Source organism: Grus americana, chromosome 2 (genome assembly GCF_028858705.1).
Source record: "Grus americana isolate bGruAme1 chromosome 2, bGruAme1.mat, whole genome shotgun sequence".
Lineage (NCBI taxonomy): Eukaryota > Metazoa > Chordata > Aves > Gruiformes > Gruidae > Grus > Grus americana.
In genome coordinates, this window is record NC_072853.1 from 138,638,666 (window position 1) to 138,657,796 (window position 19,131).

The following is a 19,131-nucleotide window of genomic DNA, read 5'->3' on the forward strand; positions in this document are numbered from 1 at the left end:
TATCTTATATATTTAAAAATTGAAGTTACTCCTTCAGCTATACTCTAGATCTAAGATTAGAGCTAAAAAAGTATTGCTTTGAGGTGACATTATACAGTTTTAAAATAAGATGAAGTTCCTACATAAAATACTACAGGAGTTTCACCATGGATTTTGAGAACCCCCTTGAAAATAAGCAGTAGCAATGAATTTGCTGACAAATTACAACACATGAAGTTTTGCTCTTAAGACCGTCTCTTAAATTGACACACGAAATGTTCTGTACAAAGAAGCCTTTTATCATCTTTGCTACATCTGCTGAATTCTATTATGATAACTTACATGCTGCATGAATTATTTTGCTTTGATTATTAAAAAGTAGTCGGTGGTAGAAAATCTAATTTATTTCCTCGCAATAAATAACAAAGCTTCGAGCAGTAGGAGATGGGGTTGCTGTGTGTTACAGTTTAAGTTACCACTCTGATTAGACCAGTTAATTAAACCTATTCTCATTTCATATGTACCTTCACATGAAGTCTAACATTTACATTTTACTGCTTTCAGTTTCATACATAAACATAATGCCATATAGCAGGCTAACAAACAAAAAGCCTTGTTATTTGATACCGACAGTCACGCTGAGTTGCATCTTGAATGCTGCTGAGGTGTGTTAGCTGAAAAGAAGTGGTACTGGCTCATAAATTTTCTTAGTTGCAGTGAGCAAGCGTTGTCTCAGGGTGACTAAAATTATAATCACCTTCCAAGTTCTCTTTGCTTTATCCTCTGATAGGATGGCTGTAATGGTAGTGACTCCAGGTTTGCAGAGCACAGGGAACAGTCTCACTGCTTTCTGTACTTGTGGTTGTGCGAGTAGCTTGCCTTGTTCCTGAGAGCAGGTGGAACAGCACAACGGCTGTCCTCAACAGCATCTATGTATCACAAAACTCTAACACACTGTTCATTTCATAGCAGCGTGTAATTAATAAAGGTTAAGCATAGATCCTGTCTTCATACGATACAAAGTTTATAGTCACAAAATCCAAGCCCAGACATACAGCTAGTTACGGGGCAGTTTTAAAGAGTAGAAAAAAAAATCATAGAATCATAGAATGGTTTGGGTTGGAATGGATCTTCAAGATCATCTAGTTCCAACCCCCCTGCTACGGCCAGAGACACCCTCCACTAGACCAGGTTGCCCAAAGCCTCATCCAACCTGGCCTTGAACACTTCCAGGGAGGGGGCACCCACAGCTTCTCTGGGCAACCTGTTCCAGTGCCTCACCACCCTCACAGAGAAGAATTTCTTCCTAATATCTAAATCTACCCTCCTTCAGCTTAAAAAGCATTATTGTTATAGGTACCTCTGGTTTCCAAACTCCTTACCCCTACTTCACTAAGCAGCTGGTGCTGAAAAAAACTCAGCAATTTTTCTTTAATAAATGAAAAAAATACGTCCCTACCTCAGCCCTTCAGTATGTTAGGTAAGACTTCTACACCATGAGGAATTCAAAAGTGTTCAATGAGTGATACTACATATGAACTTTACAGCCTTGGCTTGAATATTTTCTTCAATGGTTTTATACTGATCAAAGACATCTGTACCTATATTCACCACAGCAAAGGGTTCCCCACCCCGAGTTTGTGACACCATTTTTGTTTTTTTCTAGAACTACTGACTTGAGTCAAAAGCTCTTTTGCTGAGAATGCTGGGCTACTCAGTGCTACTGTCTGAAAATCTTGTCAGTCACAGCACTGGTTCCAAGAGCTTTGCTTTTTTCCCTGGTATTGTTTCCCCCAGAAAAGCCATTGGCACTTTAGAGCTTTTTTGTATGCCAGAGTTATTCTAAGTAGTTTAAAATTCTATCAAGCTGAGATTGCAGTATCAGCTACCATCTCCTCACAATGCTTCCTTTGAAGAGGGTTGCACAATTTTTAAATGTATCGGTTTTCTTTAATACAAAGGAAGCAGTTTGCAAGCAGATTAAAAGTACTATGATTTCAAATACAAGAGCAGCATCTGTTTTATTTTGTCCCTGCATAGCTAGATTTAATATGTGAAGATATTTTCCCCACTCCAGGATAATAATGGAAACAGTAGTAGTGTATCAGATACAGCTGTTTTCAATATTGCTAGCACAGAGTAACGGTGAAGAAAAGAGAAAAATACAATTAAATTTTTACTTTTCTAAAGAACTTTCTAAATATTGTATAAGTATTTAACATTTATAAGGGTACTGAGAATTGCTGGAATTATAAAAGATCAGATAAACAAACAGACCTTGAACATCAGAACTAAGAAGGCTTATTTGTTGATGAATTTGTATCTCAGTTGATTAACTGTAGCGGAAAAAGAGATGCAAGTTCTGACTGAGACTTCTAAGTGTTTGTAGGATGAAACATTAATTTAAGCCAGTTATTTCATAATAATCCATCCACTTGTGACAGTTAAAAGCTATGCTTTGTCCTTCAGGTACCGCATATATACAAAAGGAAGTGCAGGGACCTATAGCACTTAGTTCACAGAGCAGGACTTGGCATACAGTTACCAAAACACTTAAATGACAAGTACAGCGCACTGAGACCTGCTATGAGAGAATTTCAGATGGTCGCAAAGATGAAGCGCTGAAGGTCCACTAATTGGCAAGCACCAGCCCGTGCCTGCAGCCAGTGTGGTGTGCGCACAGCTGGCTCTCAGGTGCGCTCTGACCCTTTTGGCAGCAGCTGAACGAAGATGCCCGTCCAATATACAGGGTCCGCTGTAAAAACGAGCAGTCTGTTGATCTGTAATAGCGTGGTGTAAATCAAGTTAAGTGCACAGCTTGAAGAGGAAATTCTGTTGCTCATCTCCTAAAGAAGGCATAGCAGCAATAGAAAAAAGATTTCACAGAGGTGACAGTGCATGGAAATAAAACTTTAATGGGAGATACACCTGAACCCCCAGTAGGGCTGTGAAAAATCTTCAGTGTATAGCATTGTAGGTAGTACAGTGATAATGTCACAGCTTCTTGAGCTTGGTGTTCAGAGGCAACAGCTCATATAAGTCCCTACTGAGACAATGAAATAGAGCACAAACAATTTGATGTTCTCCGACCACTCTTCTGTGATTTATCAGTGCTCCTAATAACAGGAGCTTGCAAGTGCTCCTTATAACTCCTGGTCACCTACAGAACAAATATGTATGGAATATAGCTACTCTCTGGCTTTCTGATAGCATCTCTCTCTTAGATGAGTAAAAAGAAAGATCTGCTGGCTCCTTAGATGCAGGGTGAAGGTTTACTTTTATTTTTTAAAGAAAGCAACAATTTATTATAAATTTTAGTCAGATAACTGAGCTCAAGTGTAGTTGTAATTTCTTCAATGAGGTAATTAATAGATTAACAGTGTTCCTGAAAAGAAATAACACAGTATGTGCTTTAACAGATAAATTAACTGGGTGTTTTGTAAACCACAGAAAACCAATAAAGTCCACTGAGCATCTGTGCAGTCCACTAGTCTCATCCTCCACAGTGCTTGCTCCACTTCCTGCCGGAAGTCTTTCCCAGTCACTTCATTTTAGCACTGTAGTTGCGAGGCATTTGTGGACAGATCTTTTAGTCTGTCTTTTAGTCAATAGGCATCTGAAACGCACAGGAGAAAATACTTCATCTGGCCCAGCAAAATAAAACATAAATTTGCACTCAGAACAATACATGGGCCAGTGCATTGCTTGCAAGGGAGGACAGACTTCTGACTGGCTTTTCATTTGCAGATTTACTAGGGACTAGGAGTTTTGAGCTAAGACGTGTTTGCATTTTCCCCTCTTCCAAGCCAACAGCACTCCAAGGTGCAGCACACACAAACCATGTTGATGTAGTAGCTGTGCAGATCTACAGCTTTTCCAGGTGCGTGGCAGTTGCATCCCGCCCCTGAACAGGTTTGGATTTTGACCAATACATTAAATTCTGTTTTGGAACAGAAGGATGTTAAAAATCAGCTTTACAGGAGGGAGTGGAAAGAGCAAATACTCCCTTGCTTTGATTTCTAGTACGAAAAGTAGACTTCAGTCAGCAGAATGTGAACCAGAGCTAAGCATTCTAGATTGGATTTTTCTCAAGCCTAAGCAGAATTGTTTGGCTGCGGGTGATAAGAACTACAAAGTTTCAGTGCAACCAAAGGAGTTCTTTCCCCCAGGGTCACAGACAGTTTCACCCACTAGCCTGAATGCTGCATGAAGGTTTCGTCTCTTACATGGAGACACAATGGGCATCTGATACTTGTTTAAGTACCTGGTATTTGTTGCAGTTTCTAAAAATTCAGCAGAAGAGAAAGTAATTATTATTCTCAGTCACAATACTTAAGAGTTTCAGTGAGAAATCCAAGCCTATTATTGTGTGCTGTATGAACACAGCAAAAGGAAAACCAACCCTTATCCTAGGGAACTCACGAGCTTGTATTATGGCTAGGTGAAAAAAGGAGGAAGAAACAACCCAAAGAAAAGAGATAAAAGAAGGAGGTTTCAGGAAAGACAAACATTGTGTGGGTGGGGAGCAGTAATTTCAGCTCATTGCTCAGCTATAGAATTTTTAAGTCCTATCAGCTCACCGTGTGTTCTTTTTAAGTTGCCAGTAAATCTCAAAAATATTTCAGTGAATGCAAGATTGGGCCTCCTCTTTGCTAAAGTTTAAACACTAAGTAAATTGAAAATTGATTTGAAAGCTGATCATGAGTGTGCTAGGCAGAAAGCTTTCATCTGCGCTCCTGGGTTTCAATTCTTGGATGGAAACAACAGTAAACTCACTTTGAAGACCTTATAAAAGTTGTCTCTGCAAAATCATTTTTGCTTTCATCTCACAGATATGATTCAAACAAACCACATTATACATTCCAGTTTCATAATATTGAAAAAGAGTTCAAGTCTTTTAGAGAATCTGGCACCCAACAGCTGTTGCCACTGGAGTTGTAAACTCCACTTATGTAAAAACTTTCCAAAATATTAATTTTTAAATACATACATTTTTAAGCCTTATGTGGACATCACAGCTTTTTATCAGAATATAGGTTTCCTCTGTTCTGGCTCTCATGGCCACACCACACTACTTAGCGGGCTTTAAACAAAGTAAGGAGGGCAGATAAACAAACTTAGGGAGGAACAGATTGTTTAGCTGAGATTTTAATCACATCGCTTAACTCCAGTGAATGGAGACAATGCTGCAAAAGCCGGTAACTCTGAGTTCTGCAGTTTTCATGTCATCTTGGAAGGCCTTCCTCTACACCTCTACCAGGACAGGACACAGAAAGAGGATGAAAGAAGAGTCCATGCAGGACTCTAGGAAGCAGAAGCAGGATACTATAAACATAACCTTATTTTTTTCCAGTTTACTTCTTCCATTCAAGGCCTCTCTACTGCTGGGATATAAAATGAAAATAAACCAAATAATACCTCTTTATGTAAGGAAAAAATAAGCGTGGACATACTGTAAACAGAAAGGGACTATTTAGGGAATTCTTCATGCTTTGAAGTCTTTGGATTTCAGATGGCAAGTAATATGATAGATGTATGATGCAAACAGCTCCTGAGTACATGCAACCCCAATCTGAATCTTCAAAGGAAGCATCAGAAAGCTTTAAAGAGGACAAATGGCTGCATCCCTTCCTCCTATTTTAATGATGGAAGGCCTCTGAAACTGTACATCATTGTGCAAAAGCCTGTTATTAAGTCCTAGAGTTCCTACCTGCTGAGTCTCACTTCAGAGCCCAGCCCTTTTGTTTAGGGACACTGACATCTGCACGGTCTTTCATCTCAGCACAATTTCTGATAGAGGGTGTTTTAGGTGACCACCACTGCACTCCCCTCAGACCACTCATCTTTGAGTCCTTGCTGACAACTGAGTGAAGGTGCAGCAGTCTAGCACATGAAGCATATACTTCTTTCTGTGTTTTTCAGACCTGTGATAATTCAGAGTTGAGATAAAATGATAGCCATTAGCAGTCCCACAGAGTCTCTCACTCCAAGCTTTCACTATTACAGAACTAGGAAATTCTTCCTTTTATGTGAAACCAATAGCAGTAGCCAGCAGACATTTTGAGAGCAGAGATATCATTAAAATGCAAACCAAAGCCTCAGAATGAACAAGATATTTGGCAGTTATCTCCATCCTTCCATCTGTAGTCAGCAGGCACTTTTTGGTCCTCTCAGTTCATATACTTTACCATGGACAGGACCCCTCACACTCAGCCGCTGGATTGAAGCCATGTCAGCAGATGTCTGTTACCCAGTATAATTCAGTAATGAAAGAAGAAAGATCCAGTAAATTATCAACAGCCACAGTCCTCGAGTCACCCCAAAAATACCACTTGCCAGAAACAAAACAAGCTGTACTGCAGAGAGGCCTTGTGTCTAACAACAGCAGCAGAAAAAATTTAAGGACATGGGAGATCAAACAAGTTGACATACCTTTTAAAAGCAAATGTTCTCACTCTCCAGGTCAAGGTAAAGAGGCACCTAAGGATTTTACTGTTCCTTTGTAAACACAGCAGAGCCTTGTCTTCCCCTCAGACTTACTATCCCCAGAGCAGCTGCTCCTGATCTGGAGAAGAATTCATATGACCTGATGCAGGTGCACCCGTAGTTACAGCTTACTGAATGCTGTGACAAAGCAGCCCTGAACTGCACTGTGGGGCAGGGGGGAGTTATTTTTGCTCATATCGTGTTATATTGTAAAAGCTTTACTTCTCAGCTGAGCTGGCTCCAGCCCTTTCTCTGCTGCCCCAATGCCACCGTTGGTGGAGCTGCACCCATGCTGCAGCACGTCTCCAAGACATTGCACTTCTCTTGTCTAATCTTGCTCTGAGCAAGCCTGTGCAGATCTGCACTAGTAACCCTGGCAGCTGTCTGGATTATGAGCAGTACCTACAAGATGACAGTGTTGAGAAGTGACTTCACTAGGTTAAGCATTATACAAACACATGGTAAAAGACAGCACAGCTTAAATAAACAGGAAAAGGAGGGGAGAAATCCTCCTTTAATAGGTGGAGAATAGAAGCAGCAGAATTCAGTGATTTACTTCAGGTTACACAAGGATGCACAGACCACAGGTTACCAGGATTCTTGTTTGCTGCTTTAAATACAGGACAAATTTCAATCACCTTTCCTCACACAATCTTAAAAACAACCACTTTGAGCTTTGGGAATTCACACATGGGATGTTTAGTTAGTGGATGCTGGAGTACATCTGCAAATGCTAGGATGGTACGGAGCCTGGCAGCAGCAGATGTGCAAGATACCTGCTGTTGACCGGGGCTATCTAGCAAGAAAGTAGGGGATTGTTAGAGAGGGCTTCTTACCTGTCATCCTTGCTGATAAGACATTCCCTACCACTCCTGTCTCTTCTCCCTGCTACACAACTAACCTCTCACCCAAGACCAGTAGGAGAGCAATCTCTGGCACCAACAAAGATACGTACAGCCCCACTGAGCTGGTTCAACATGGACTCAGCTGTGCTGCCATGCCTGTTACAGGACATCTGTGACCTTTCTGAGCCACCTCTGTAAAAATCTAAGCCTGGGGGGAAATATGGCTTAGGTTCCTTCTAGCGGTGATCTATTTTAATCAGGATTGTTGCTGTAGCTGGTTCTACTGCAGGAAGGGCATCAGACAACACAAAGCACAGTCAACTGTCAGGTAAATGATGTTAAAATCACCTGATTGCATTCAGCCTTGATGTTAACATTGCCAACTGCTGCGAAATCATCCTTGGTCACGCCTGTGAAATCTGGTAAAGAGCCACAGGGAGAGCTGTGCTCTTCTAGCACTGACCAAGAGGCTTTGTTAGCATAATCAAAGCATTATTGCTGCTAAAGCAAACGTGCCTATCTCTGGGCTGTGCCTTGGGATGCTGTTCGGGTTGTCCCAGGCTTATTTCTTGGTTTCCTGGTACATTCCCAAAGAAATGTTGCACATACCTTCACTGGTCCTACTGCCCCCACCCAGGTAATTTTCTGAGCAAATGATCTGTAGTCTACCAAACAATAAAAACCAATGTTTTCACTTGATGCTTTCGTTTCATTTGCACAGAGGCTCGTGTTTTACTGCTGACATTAAATGTGGTGGTAAAAGGTATAATCGTGTGGATCTCAGTAACCTCATAGTGTCCTGTTGAGGAGAGAGCACTCGTGGGATGGAAGTGTGGATGCATTTAGGAAGAAGCTTGGTATAGGCCAGTTTCCCTTCTAACTGCTCCCCTAGAATAACTCAGTTTGCTATTATTTAGAAGAAAAATAAAAAACACCCTACATCTTCTGTAGGAACAGATATTTTTTCTGTAATGCAAATGTGCTTGAATGTCAAAAGGAAAATGACATGCAGGGGGAAAAGGGCAGAACAGTCATCAACTAATTTTATGGCATGGTGGGCCTCCCAGTTCCCACTGGTCTGCCCTTCTCGCTCTTGCACCTTGGAAGCTTTAATTGAAGTGAGTGTAGTTTATTGATTTTTAGCATAAGGTAACGTGTTAATAGTCAGAGGAGGTCAAAGTAACTTTAGGTCATTCTGGAGAGGATGTAATGAAACATTAAGGATGTGTAGTGGATTAAAGATCTGATTGTGTTTTCAATGAAATCAGAAGTTCCTTTGATTTTAGTAGCAAAAGTCCTAGCCATAAGAAAAGTGTATTTTTTCTTTATCTAAAGACAAATGTATTGTCCTTAAAGAAAGAAAAAGCAAGGATTTGGAAATCTCCTGCATACAATCTGTAGTTACATTCTAGGATTATGCTATTTTATGTAAACTGCTAATACTGTGTATAGTATTACGATGTCCTGTTGGCTCTAAGGATTCCTAACTTTATCTTTCTGTTGCAATGAAATTCTATAAAACAAAGATGAAAAATGATGCCGTGTTTACAACGAATAGGACATGTGGGTACTTGCTGTTTGGTAGCAGAATGAACCTGCTAACTCAGGGTCTGATTTTGCCATAACGAATAGACTGAAAATACTGTTTGATAATAATGCAAGATATAGTTTATTCTTGACTGAACTTGACTGTACTGCATACATCTGCACAATTTTTTCTATTTATTCTGAAAATAAGGTAGATAGGTTTGCTACATCTATTCACAAAGTTATGCTCTTAAATATTTTCTTGAGAACAGCTTAATCTTTAATATTTCCAAGCCCTTACAGTCCATCCTGTCTGTCCTCCCTCCCTCCCGCTCTTCTTCAGAGAGAGAAAGAAATACATCTTTGTGTGTACTACTGCACTGTATGTATGAAAAATAAACTTCCTCGCTAGCAAGTAAACCCTAGGAACAACGTTGCTAGCAGCTGTTGTGCTTAAAGCCCCGTTGAGAACACTGTTCCGTTATGAGCTCTCAATGCTCTTCTCAACATCAGTGATCAACGTGCCAGGACAATGTATTGTAAACCCAAATGCCCAGGCCAGGAGACCACAAAAGCTCCTCTGTCTTCTGCAAGGGAACTGAGAAGAGGCTTTCACAGTGCTGCAGAACATGCTGGCAGACCGCGCCGGGTTCAGAGCTCTCAGTGTTCTGTAAGATGTTTATGGACAAGGAGGGCAAATCTTGTCTAATCCTTGGTTGAGAGCTACTATAACTGTTATTTTTTAAAAATGAGAAGAATCATATGCCTGTGTTGAAGACAACCATCAGATAATTACAGGCTGCTCAGTGGCTGTATGAAGAGCAGTAGCTGAGGAACTGAAAAGGTCTTTGTGCTCCTTCCAGCAGGAGAACAACATCTCCTTATCTACTCGCACAAATAAAAAGCAAGACCTATCCTTTAAAAACAAGAATACACCTATTTCCTCCTCCTTTATAAAATTGTCTTTTCTATAGTCAATCATTTTTGCAAGCAGAAAAGCCAAAGAGTTTGATAACAATAATGGTAGCTTTTCTTAAAGATGCAATCATAAACAAATAAGCACCTAGTTCTTTGATTTTCACTTGGGTTTGTAACTTTAAAGTTGTTGGGAAGAGTTACCTTTCCATTGGGTACAATGGCAACAAAGTTAAAAAAAGCCAACAAAAACTTCTCATTGCATTGTCCATCTAAAAAGGAAGGTACATACTGGGGGTTTTAGGAAGTTTTGCTAGACATCAGGGGAAGCACTGTGCAACAGTATTTCAGAGAGAGGCAATTCAGCTGCATTTAAAATACTGGTTTTCATAAATTTTATTTTAAATGAAATTACATTCAGATACAGCCCAGTCATATTGGCAGAGATTTAAACAAATGTTTAAAGCTAACAAAGCCCTACAATTAATCTCTTAGCTTTACAATTCTTTTGTCATTGATACTGATTATGAGCTCAGGCTAAATTCACTCTTTTGCATTACCCAGATTCAAAATCACGTTTAAAAAAATACAAAAATGTCTAAAATTTCATTTTCCAACCTAATTTATACGAATAATAAAACTGTTGAAATGCCTTCATTAAAAAGCCACATTGACACGATATACAGCTGTACAAATTGTTGTTTAAAACAAGCATTACAGGATAAGTGTTCAAAGCAGTACTAAAGATTTGAAGCAGATTTTTCCCCACTGACCTTAAAGTAGACTTTTCTGGCTAAACTATGCATAAAAAACACTTTGAAAATGTACTTTTAAAATCACCAGAATAAAAAAACCAAACATTCAAAATAATTGTGTCTGAGAGAAAAGGGAAGGCCACATTCTATGGTGCCTACTCACACTCCAAATTCCCAGGATGTGGAATGCTACTGAAGCAAGGGGTTTCCTTGTGCTTGATGGACTTGATATTTGACTAAGACCTGCATAGAAAATGGCTAGAAACAGATCCTGCACCTGACAATGTAAGCAGTCTGCATGCTGGAAAAGAACTGAGTACTGCTGAGTAAGGCAACCGAGACAAAGTATGGCTTAAGTGCAATCTGGTTAAGGCAGAGTACATATTTTTGAAGCTGTTACTTCTTCTGCTTCCACTTAAAAGTACTAGTGCACTAGAATGTGCTTAAGAGCTCTGGTTAAAAAGTCCTGGTGGAGCTGGAGGTGGTTCACAGAGATAAAGCTAAAGAAATGAACTACAATGAGCTAGACAGTCCCTCAAAAAACACTGTTGACTTCATATTCTTAGAGCCATTCAGTGCGAAGCTCCAAATATATGGGCTAACAAGACAAACAAACAGGTTAAGCACAGCTTTCTCAAAATAACCCATCCCTTATTTGCCCCCTGCAAGACCCAGCTCCCACTCTTGATCAGGCATCATCTGAAATTTTACAGGAGTGAGTGTGGCAGTGTTTTGGCCTAGTAAGTAAATCATGTCCAGTCTTCCCCTTGCAACAGATGTAGAATTAGTCCTTTATGAGGCCAAATTCTGCACTATATTATGGTGACCTTAATCTAAAGGAATTTCTTTGGCATTAGTTTGGATTTTTAAGCAAAGGCAGAATTTGGCCCATTTTAGCACATTAAACTGATCCACAGCTTCTGTTTGAAGAATCAATAGATTAAACAAAGTATTGGTAACACTTTCCATATTTGCTACATGAAAAGCCCCACTGACCCCATTTGACCAGTTTATAATTACTGTTTATCCTTTCCAGTCCTAAAAATTTCTAGGTTATTCACAGAAATATATCAAAGCTTGGGAAAGTGTAACAACAGATGCATCATATTGTTGCATAAGCTTCTGCTTAAAAATACTAGAAAGTAGCTGGGCTCTGATCATTCTTTGGCTTGAAGCTGAAACCTTCTTGGATCGATCAGTTCTTCCATTTGCTGGAGTCCCAAGCCAGGAACCAGCCTGTGAATGTCGGGGGTTCGTGCCCCTGCTTCACGATTACAATGGGGGTGCCCTTATCTCTGCCAGAAGGATCTGTTTCGATGTAGCGTTTGGCTGAAACCAGAGAGGAAATAAAACATGTATTATATTAGTTCATTCCTTTGGTATAAAAAATACATTAAAAGCCCTAGTGAAAGAACCCAGGGCTACTACAATACAGTATTCAGTTAAATTATTTCAAAGGTACTGAAATGATCAGGTAATCACTGATTTCTCCCAGCTGCCAGTGAAGGAATTTTCCAGGAGGTTAAAACAGAGGGATTGTTGCTCTGATCAGTTTGTTGCCATACAGCTGGGTTTTGGCTCTTACACAAGAGAAAGCATTTGCTGGTGCTGTGCAAATGCACAAGCTTCAGTCCCGTTTCTCCTATGTTAAAGCCAGTACAGTTTGCCTTGACATCGCAACATGACATCAGTACGTATCAGAAATGCAGCCTGGTAACCCTAGCTGCTCCAGGGAAATACCTGCAAGCTCTTTTAGCACAATCTTTGTCAGAATGGCTCAGCTATGTGAAATCACACCAGATACGACGTGATTTTTCAAGGAAGTGCACTCTACATCAGTTGCCTTGATTTGTTCTGCAATTGGAATGTCCTCCTCCAAATGTAACTCAGTGAAGGGCAGCGGTGGATTGAGTGACATGAGGGTTTGTTGGCATTCCTTTGACTATATACACTAGTGTAGGGTGCAGCACAGTAGGTATGTCCTTTTAAATTCTTTCTATTTTCCGTGCAGTTTTTCATGGAACTCTCCTATGTCATCTTTAAAAAGCTCTGCAGCCTGGTAATGCTATCTTGATTAATTTTACCCTTCATAAACTTAAGGATAAGAAAGATACAATGAATTTTAAAGCACATTTAAAGGAGAAAATAATCTTCTCCAGGATTAAATCCTAATAAGCTCAGTAACCCTTTTAAACACTGTAAATGTAACTAGATTTCTTCTACATCATCTTTTTCACTTCTTTAAGTAATATTGATGCTACTTCACTCAGAATTCTGCCAAATTAATTTGATTTACCAGATTTAACAGATTCCTGTCGCTCAGTTTCATTAGCATCCTTCCCAATCCAGACAAAAACCTGCAAACAGAGGAAAGATAAAGCTCCTGTGTTGTTAGGAGGATGTTGTGTACAGCAGGTAAAGTACAAAATAGTTGATTCCACTAGGAAAAAGAATATACACTATGAAAAGACTGCAGAGATAGACAGCTCTCACAAACCACAATTGATGGTTTTAGATTCCCTTGCAAGAGACTAGTTCTATCCTCTGAAATCTCACTGCTGTCTTGATGCTGGAAGGCTGGACCTTTATGCACTTTGATGAAAGAAACTCTGATTACCTTTTCCATGGATATCTTTTACAGTTTGCCAAGGAAATTGCTCTTTAGGTGCAGGTAAAATCATTGAAGAGGAGCTGTCTCTGGTTTAAGCTCAGTATGTGCATCAACGGTTGTGCCCTGTGATCAATGCTACTCAGGGTAACTGCTAGATAACCCACTGAATAACCCAACAACGAGAGCCTCGATCTGCAATCCCCACATTTATTTTTTTTCTGTCGAGGATCCTTTTGGAAACCAGCTACATGTCCTGGACTTCTTTCCTTCTTACCCGAGTCAGTATGTCCCAACTACTTTCCATCCAGCTCTTCCACCCACCTTCCCTCATCACTCCTTCCCACATGGACCTTGGATGTTCCTTCTCACTTCCAACAACCTCAGCCTTTTTTTCCTCAAGGGTTAGGCTGAAGAAGACAAATAAAGTGTGAGATCTGTGGCCTCCTCCCCTTTTCCCTCCAAGGGGAGAGGAAGGGTAGAGAGACTATACTGTGAGAAACAGATGTGCTCTCCGCACCCACAGTAAGTTTGCCTGTCATCCAAAAAGCTCTCAACATTTTCAGTTTTCAGTGAACCTGGGACAATGACGGCGATTATTTCTGTCACCCTCCACCCAGTTCTTCTAAAGAAATCTGAGTAAGGGTCTAGTGTTTGTCCTCTTCTCTAGGAAGACTTTTGGGGGGATTTTGTGGCTTCCGAATACCTTTTATGCAATAACTATCTTTTTAAAATCAATAAATTTTAGTGTTAGAGTCAAGAACGTTATTGAGAGCCTTTCAGAAGACTGCTGGGGCTTATATTCTTGCAGCCTCCATTGGTTTTATTGGGAAGTGCCTGCCACAATTGCACGTTATGCTTGGAAGTCCGATCATGTATGTTCGCACTAGCACATCATAAATAGCTCCCTCTGGTATAATTTAAAGAAAACAAAACCTCTTCCATTCTCACAAAGATGATTTTTCCTCCCATCTTATGATCTAAGTGGTTAAGAATAAATTATCCTTGTTACCACAAAAAGCAGTGCTCAAGTACACAGCTTACCTGCTCCCAAGTATCCAGCAACATGACATCATCTTCAGCCAAATCATCCTGAGTGAATTCTCCTGGGACCTCCTCGATCTAAAAAGGGATATTATGGGCTTTTTTTCTTTTTTTTTTTTAATGACTTCGCAAGATATTCTGATTTTGAACAGACCAAAGATTTTTTTAAAGAGATAAGTCTAGGAGCTGGCGTGTAATTCTTTTTGCTTCTAAAGGGTTAAGCCCTAAACTGATTTGATAAATGTTTCAAGGGTGTTTCACTGAAAGGAAACAAATCACATAATTGCGTGTCCTAGAAAATCAGCGCTCAGTTTGTCAGAATTGATAGGATATCCTCAGGAGAGGCAGAGGTTTACATTGTAATTGTGACTATTGTAAGTTGGGACTGAGGTCTGCCAGAAGAAAGGGACAGGGAAATTTCCATAGAGCACGTTGTACCAAGCAAACTAAATCAGTCTTACAGCTGTTATATTCATCCAGCTTACATTCATTAATAAGGAAAAGAAACTCCCTTGATTTGCAATGGGTGAGCTCAGTGATGAAATACGCACCCAAGCAAGCTCCCAGTCACTGGACAATGGGGCATTACAGTTGACTGAGCCATTGAGGATCAGTCCCCAAAGGAAAGGCAGACTGCTTGCTTCTTCCAAGGGTTTACAGGCAGATAGGAAAGCAGTTTAATGTTCTTCTGCATGAGCAGGAGAGGTAATAATGTAGCTAGTGGTCAGTCCTCTGCTTTTAAAGGACTGTCAAGGGTTTGGCTATGCTTGGTCATGTAGGAATGCTAAAGGGACGGTAAGCAGATGGTGCAAAAGACATTCCTCTTCCCTGCCCCGTGTTACGGTGGCCAGAGCTCAGGGTGATCCGACCTGCCTATTCTGGTGAGCTTTAACAGTGGTGATTCTGTTACTAGAGAAATGCTATAGGAAAGAGAGGATTTCACAGAATTTGGAGGGAATTTAAAACAAAAGCCAAACAAATGCATAGCTCCCAGCAGACCATTATAGAGAGGTTGGTTCCTATTACTGTATTTCACAAGAGTGTTTTAGAAGTTTGCTAGAAGAATACACTTTACTACTCTCATAAGATTTTAAAGTCCTTATTAAAGGCTCCTATTTGTTTTATCCCTCTCCAAATGAATGGGTTGTGCCTGAAGGAGACTGCAGAGAAGGTAGCCAACTGTGTCCCCTACCTAAAATTTAGTGCATCCGTGCCAAATGGTGACACAGCGTTGCCCTCTCAGAATACGATAAGTAATTAAGCCTGGATTACAGGCTTAATACCCAGCGTACAGCTCCAGGTATTTCTGGTAAGGAAATAGGTCTTCCAACCTCCTTGAGCACAGGCCAACACCTTAGAGGCATAATTACATGTCTTAAATCTCTATGGAAAATTTCAGGCTGCTAGGGATTTTTGGCAAGGGACGCTTCTTTTCCCCACCACCGCTATCAAACACATAAGGGGCAAGGCACTGACCTGCACTTTCTCAGCAAAATGACAGGAGTCTGGCAACACTCTGCAAGGACACAGTTGCTTTTGACTAGGCAAGCACCTTATCTTTTTGCATCTGCAAGCCTCCAGTCCCAGGCTGGAGCAGGCTCTGCGTGCAAATGTCTGCAGTATTAATTCTCCTGTCCGTCCTTTGCATTTGGATTGATTTAAAACACCAAACGTCAACTCTCTAGTTCTTGCCAAGCATGGCTAACTAAACCAGATCCCCATATTCATTTAATGTCTGCTGATTCCCAAGGCAAAATATACCAGAAAATATGTAATTAAACAGAGAGGAAAGTATGCCTTATATACTCACAATAAATCTGCCAGTCTTATTAGAACAACCATACAGGCGAGGAGGATGATCTTCAGCCTTTGTCAAGAGTTGTGATGAAGTCTGATATTTTTTTTTACCTCCAAGTGCTTTCCAGAATTCCTCTGAAATACACGATATATAATTTATTCAGCATTGGATTTAACATTTGATGTTTTAGCTGGTTAGATACTGTTTTAAGAATCCCCCAAAAATGTCATCTTTACTGTCTCACAGTTGGGTGCGTTTTCTTACAGTTCTTCCTGCAGTTTGTCAAAATAACAATAAAGATATCACTTGCAGACCTAGAAAGAGCAACGCACTATGTCTTTCTCCCCTCCTAGGCACTCAGGGTAAAGAAGGGACCACATTTGTCTGCAGCTCCTGCTACTGTCCTACAGACTTCCAGGGCATCGGACTGCTTGTGCATCAGCCTGATCTGGATAGGTCTCCATGGTACAGGTCAGATTGGATTTTCAAAGGGAGAGAATGAGCATATGCTTCTGCCTACAAAATGCATATGATCGCAAAAAACCATTTAGGCTGTATTTCCATGCAGTGCTGTGTACGCTCAGCTGCCTATTAGCAACCACGTGGCCTCATACTAACCAGGTTCCTGGCCTTCATTAATCTTAGCAGTCTGGCATTTAAGAATGCTGGCAATGTATTGAGCTCCTTGTTCCTCTTCTTTGTTTGCTCCTTTTCCTACCCAGGTGTAGCCAGAGTTGTTTGGCAGTTTCAGAACAAAGACATCATTAGAGTTTAGTGACACTGCATCAACATCAACCTAGACCAGAAAAGAAATTGTTATATTCTTCATATTTTCAAATAATGCAATCACTATTTTGCATGTTTATATAAAACAAGTAAATAGATGTTCATCAGCTATGCTTTTTTCTTCAATTTTCCCTAGATTTATACTGATATAAATTAGAGAAGAACCTAACTAGAGACAGGGAACTGACTTGAAGGGCAAAACTTAGGACTGTTTGGCAGTAGGAAAGACTGTCTCATAAGGGTTGCTGATTTCATGTCTATTCTTTGTCAGCTGATTGTTCACTACATGTTTTCTTACAGTATCCTCTGAAAGGTGTAAATTGGTTGCTGCCAGTTAAAGCATATTCTGTTTGATTTATTAGATGTGTTAGTCACATAGAGCAGTACATTTGATTTGGAGTTCTGCATTCCTACCAGATGTGACTACTCAACAAGCTTAGTCGGAAAGGCTCGTGGCAGCTATACCATTTCCCATGCAGAACGGTTGGTTTACTTAGCAGGAGACCTTACCTCTGCAATCCTGGTGATGGCTGCCATGTTCCTGCGGATTTGGAAGAGTCGCGTGGGAGGAGCAGGTTTCTGTCCTTCCTTCTTGGATGTCCCATCCTTGTAGACAATAAGCGGTTTCTTTTTGAACAAGCTCAGTAAATGTGCAGGTTCTTTGCCTTGGCTGACTCGGATCTGTACATACGTAAAGAAATGCAATAAAAGAAACAAAAGGACACAGTTAGTTATTTTTGATCTTTGTTGAATAGCATAGGGGAAGTTGGCCAATGATGCTAAGTATGTTAGCAAGAATGAGAAGTGGCAAGCTAAGAACTAAAAATATAGTTCCAGACACACTGAAGTTACAGAATTTGTGAGATTTTTTGTCAATCATGCTGAGACAAGGACAAAATTAAAACTTCTAACATAATGTTTAACTGATTAAAATGGCTGCTGTCTACTGTAGTAAGAAAATTACTCTTTTTCAAAAGAACTGTCATTTTATAGAGTTTTATAGAGTGACTTAATTCCCCTGAAAAACTATCTTGGAAGTTTAGGTGCCCTATATTTAAGCAGAAGAGAATGGTTATTCATCCTGTTCATTATTCCTATGTGTATTTTATCTGCAAGAACGTGAAAAAGATGAACATAAATCTGTCTTGCAGAGGATAACATGGATGACAAAAATGAACTTCCATTACAGATGCAAAAGATGTTATGCAATATCAAAAAACATTGAGCTATGAAGAACAACTATTTTTAGGTTAATGTATGAGAAAAATTATTTGTATACAACTATTAATTCTTCCTTTCTAAGAATATCACCTGCCAAGGTAAGGGCTGCGACTCCCCGCCTTTCGCTTCCGGAAAGAAAGGGAAAAAAAGGGACTGAGGCACGCTGCGTGGCCAGCAGAGGAGAGAAGCGGCGAGCCCCAGCCCTTCAGCCCTGCTCGGTGAGGCCTGCGGCAGCGGGGAGCCGGGCCCGGGAGGGGCAGCCCGGGGTGCGGGGCTGAGGGGGCCGGGGCGGCCCGGGCCGTGCTGCGCTGCAGAGGCGGCTGCTTTTCCGTATCGCACAGCTGGTACAGTTGCCTGATAAGGATACCCTAGGCCACATATGCTTGTAGGTGACAAACTGCGGCAGGATTTTACAAATGGGAAAAAAAAAACCCAAACCAACAAAAAATCACAGCAAAAAAAAAATGCTGAGGGAAACACGCATTCCTGAAAAACAAATGCGGGAACCGCTTTTTAATAGTCACTTGTGCTGTAGTGCCATCTAGTGACCACAAAACAGTACGTGTAAACCTTTCAAATAATGCTAGGACAGACGTTAAGCACAGATAATATATTCTAGGTAGCCATGTACATGCGTACAAATGCACACATGCATGTATACGTGTGTGTGTATATACACATAGAAATATATATTCCTAAATTCATTGCAGGCTAAAAGTACTTTTAAGTATCATATCCATTGCAGTGAGATGGATCTCCTTCAGAAGCTTTAATAAAAAGACTTTTTAAGAACAATATTATTGCAGCTGTTAGTAGTAATATTATTGTTACTGTAGTATTAGCATTGGCCTCAGGTATGAGGCAGGACCATATTGTGCTGAACTCTCCAAATATAGAACACATGTTAGGAATATTTCAAGGAATAATTACCTAGAAGTGTTCTAATCCTCCCTTAATATAATTTCAATCATGAATCATAACTGATTAATGGCTAAAAGTATGGTCTGCCATCTAAATTAACTGTACCTTGGTGGGTGGGGGAAGCCCTTTACTTTGGTAATTAAGAAATGGGAAGCACAGAATTATCTCCTACTGCCTAGAAAATCTCTGCCTGTCCCTAGTCATCTTCCAGCTCTAGCTTTTTTGTCAAAGAGGAGACCTCTCACT

The 19,131-nt window shown here is 40.4% G+C and overlaps 1 protein-coding gene across 1 annotated transcript in view; it reads right to left on the bottom strand.

Moving 5' to 3' along the window:
* Positions 1-10,133: 10,133 nt before the first annotated feature.
* Positions 10,134-19,131, bottom strand: part of SCIN (scinderin) — a 52,879-nt gene continuing 43,881 nt past the window's right edge. Inside the window, exons 11-16 of the mRNA XM_054817914.1 lie at positions 17,254-17,424; positions 16,576-16,753; positions 15,970-16,091; positions 14,160-14,237; positions 12,804-12,864; positions 10,134-11,836 (exon numbers count right to left, since the gene is read on the bottom strand). Coding sequence (XP_054673889.1) covers positions 11,703-11,836; positions 12,804-12,864; positions 14,160-14,237; positions 15,970-16,091; positions 16,576-16,753; positions 17,254-17,424 — 744 coding nt within the window. The 3' untranslated portion in view covers positions 10,134-11,702. The remainder of the gene's footprint in view (positions 11,837-12,803; positions 12,865-14,159; positions 14,238-15,969; positions 16,092-16,575; positions 16,754-17,253; positions 17,425-19,131) is intronic.